General features: G+C 41.0%; 1 protein-coding gene across 1 annotated transcript; it reads left to right on the top strand.

The window, feature by feature from the left end:
• The first annotated feature begins 247 nt into the window (after window positions 1-247).
• Window positions 248-1,207, top strand: LOC132655067 (olfactory receptor 6C1). Its single transcript, XM_060386193.1, has one exon. The coding sequence runs from the start codon at window positions 248-250 to the stop codon at window positions 1,205-1,207; it is 960 nt and encodes a 319-aa protein (XP_060242176.1).
• Window positions 1,208-2,276: the final 1,069 nt, after the last annotated feature.

Genomic DNA, 2,276 nt, shown 5'->3' on the forward strand with positions numbered 1-2,276 from the left:
TGATAACAAACTGTTTTCAAGCCACCCTGAATGTGGAGTTGCTCTTGGTACAAAGAAAGGTAATTAGAGAATTAATAGTGAATGGCCTTAAATTTCTCTTAGAGGTGGAAACATCATACTACAAAAATGACAGCCCCTGATTTTGACTTTCAATAATTCTCAGTTCTACTTGATTCTTTTGGTCTTGCATTTAGATTTGGCAGAAGGTAAAAAAAAAAAAAAAAAAAAAAAAAAAAGTAACTGCATAATGAGAAACCATACAGAAACCACAGAGTTTATTCTTCTGGGACTGTCAGATGACCCTCAGCTCCAGGTTGTGATCTTCATCTTTCTCTTCATCACCTACACTCTCAGCATCACAGGGAATCTGACCATCATCACTCTCACCTTGCTGGATTCTCACCTCCAGACTCCCATGTATTTCTTCCTCAGGAATTTCTCTGTTTTAGAAATATCCTTCACAACTGTCACTATACCCAAGTTCTTGGGCACCATAATCTCAGGAGATAAAACTATTTCCTTCAACGATTGCATAGCTCAGTTATTCTTTTTCATCCTTTTGGGAGACACTGAGTTTTACCTTCTAGCTGCCATGTCCTATGATCGCTACATTACCATCTGCAAGCCACTGCATTACCTGACCATCATGAGTCAGAAGGTCTGCACAATGCTTGTCTTTGCCTCCTGGCTGGTTTCTTTCCTGATCATCTTCCCTGCACTCATGTTGCTCCTAAAGCTTGATTATTGTGGGTCCAACATCATTGACCACTATACCTGCGATTACTTTCCCCTGCTTCAACTTTCCTGTTCAGATACAAAGTTCCTGGAGAAAATGGGGTTTTTCTGTGCTGTCTTTACCCTAATGTTCACTTTGGTGTTAATATTTCTGTCCTACACATATATCATCAGAACAATTGTGAAGATTCCTTCTGCTAATCAGAGGACAAAGGCCTTTTCCACGTGTTCTTCCCACATGATTGTCATCTCCATCTCTTATGGCAGCTGCATTTTTATGTACATTAAACCCTCAGCAGCAGATAGAGCATCATTGACCAAGGGAGTTGCCGTGTTAAATACCTCAGTAGCCCCCATGCTAAACCCCTTCATTTATAGTCTGAGGAACCAGCAAGTCAAGCAAGCCTTTATGAACATGGCAAGGAAGGTGGCATCTTTCACAAGTAAAGGAAATGATGTGGCCTCTGAATGAGGGGCACACTGAAGGCCAATTCAAATAATAAAATAGATTTCAATGGCCTACTTACATGAATATATTCATTTGTTTTTTTCTAACAGTTTATTAAACTATACTTTTCACTCCTCCAATTAAAATTGCTTTCCTAATAATATCTAACACTATTTTTCTAATACAGGATTGTAGTAATTTTAAGCTTTATTAATTTATAGCTATCAATGCAGTATCAGTCATGTTCAGAAAAATATTGTACAAGAAATAGGAAAGCTATTTATAAACATATATATAGTATTTCCTACACTCTAAAAATGCCACTTTGGGATTGATTCAGCCGGCAACACGTGAGGAAGATGGACGCATGTTGCCTAGCCCAGGTAACCAGCCACATGATAGAATGTAGATTAGAAGAAATGGGTTATTTTAAGTTATGTTTAGTCAAAGAAAACTCTAGCTGTATAACCTAGATATTTAAAAAATATTTAATGAGTCTCATGAGTTGTTATTCAGAGAGCTTAAGTACAGGAGGAAAAAAACACCTACTACATATGGCATTCCTACATTTAGCACAGAATCAAAACTGACCTGAGAAAAGCCCTGGGTAGAGGCATAAACCCGCCCTGGAAACAAAACAGCTTCAAAGCTCTGTCTCTCTAAGAAAAGAAAAACCCCCGTTTTGCACAAACATTAGCTGGGGCTCTGCCAAGCACCGCACCGTTCCATGGGGTCAAAGCCCAAAGTAGGATTCAGCATGAGATTAAGGCGCTCCAGACTTTGCTGTATCTTGCCCAGAGCCTAGTGAAACGCAAGGCCAGCAGCCAGCACAGAGTAGCAACCAGGAGAAGGGAGAGGTCAGGCATCTGGTAACCACTGCCTCAGAATCATGCAAAACACAAGACTGGATGGGACCCTGGCCCCCAAGTCGGAGGCTTGGCTTAATCTGGTGAACAACTGCCCAACCAGGTTTGCACTTGGCCCAGGCAAACTGCAAACCGCAGAAAAGCAATCCAATCTTGGGTCAGAGTCAGGAAGGCTGAACCGACTCTCCCTGTGAGCAAAAGGATTGGGGCACGGTCAAGCACAGTAC

The sequence above is a fragment of the Meriones unguiculatus genome, chromosome 7 (genome assembly GCF_030254825.1).
Source record: "Meriones unguiculatus strain TT.TT164.6M chromosome 7, Bangor_MerUng_6.1, whole genome shotgun sequence".
NCBI lineage: Eukaryota > Metazoa > Chordata > Mammalia > Rodentia > Muridae > Meriones > Meriones unguiculatus.

Bases quoted from the DNA above. Each gene is read 5' to 3' on its own strand.
- LOC132655067 (XM_060386193.1), top strand. From the start codon at position 248: ATGAGAAACCATACAGAAACCACAGAGTTTATTCTTCTGGGACTGTCA.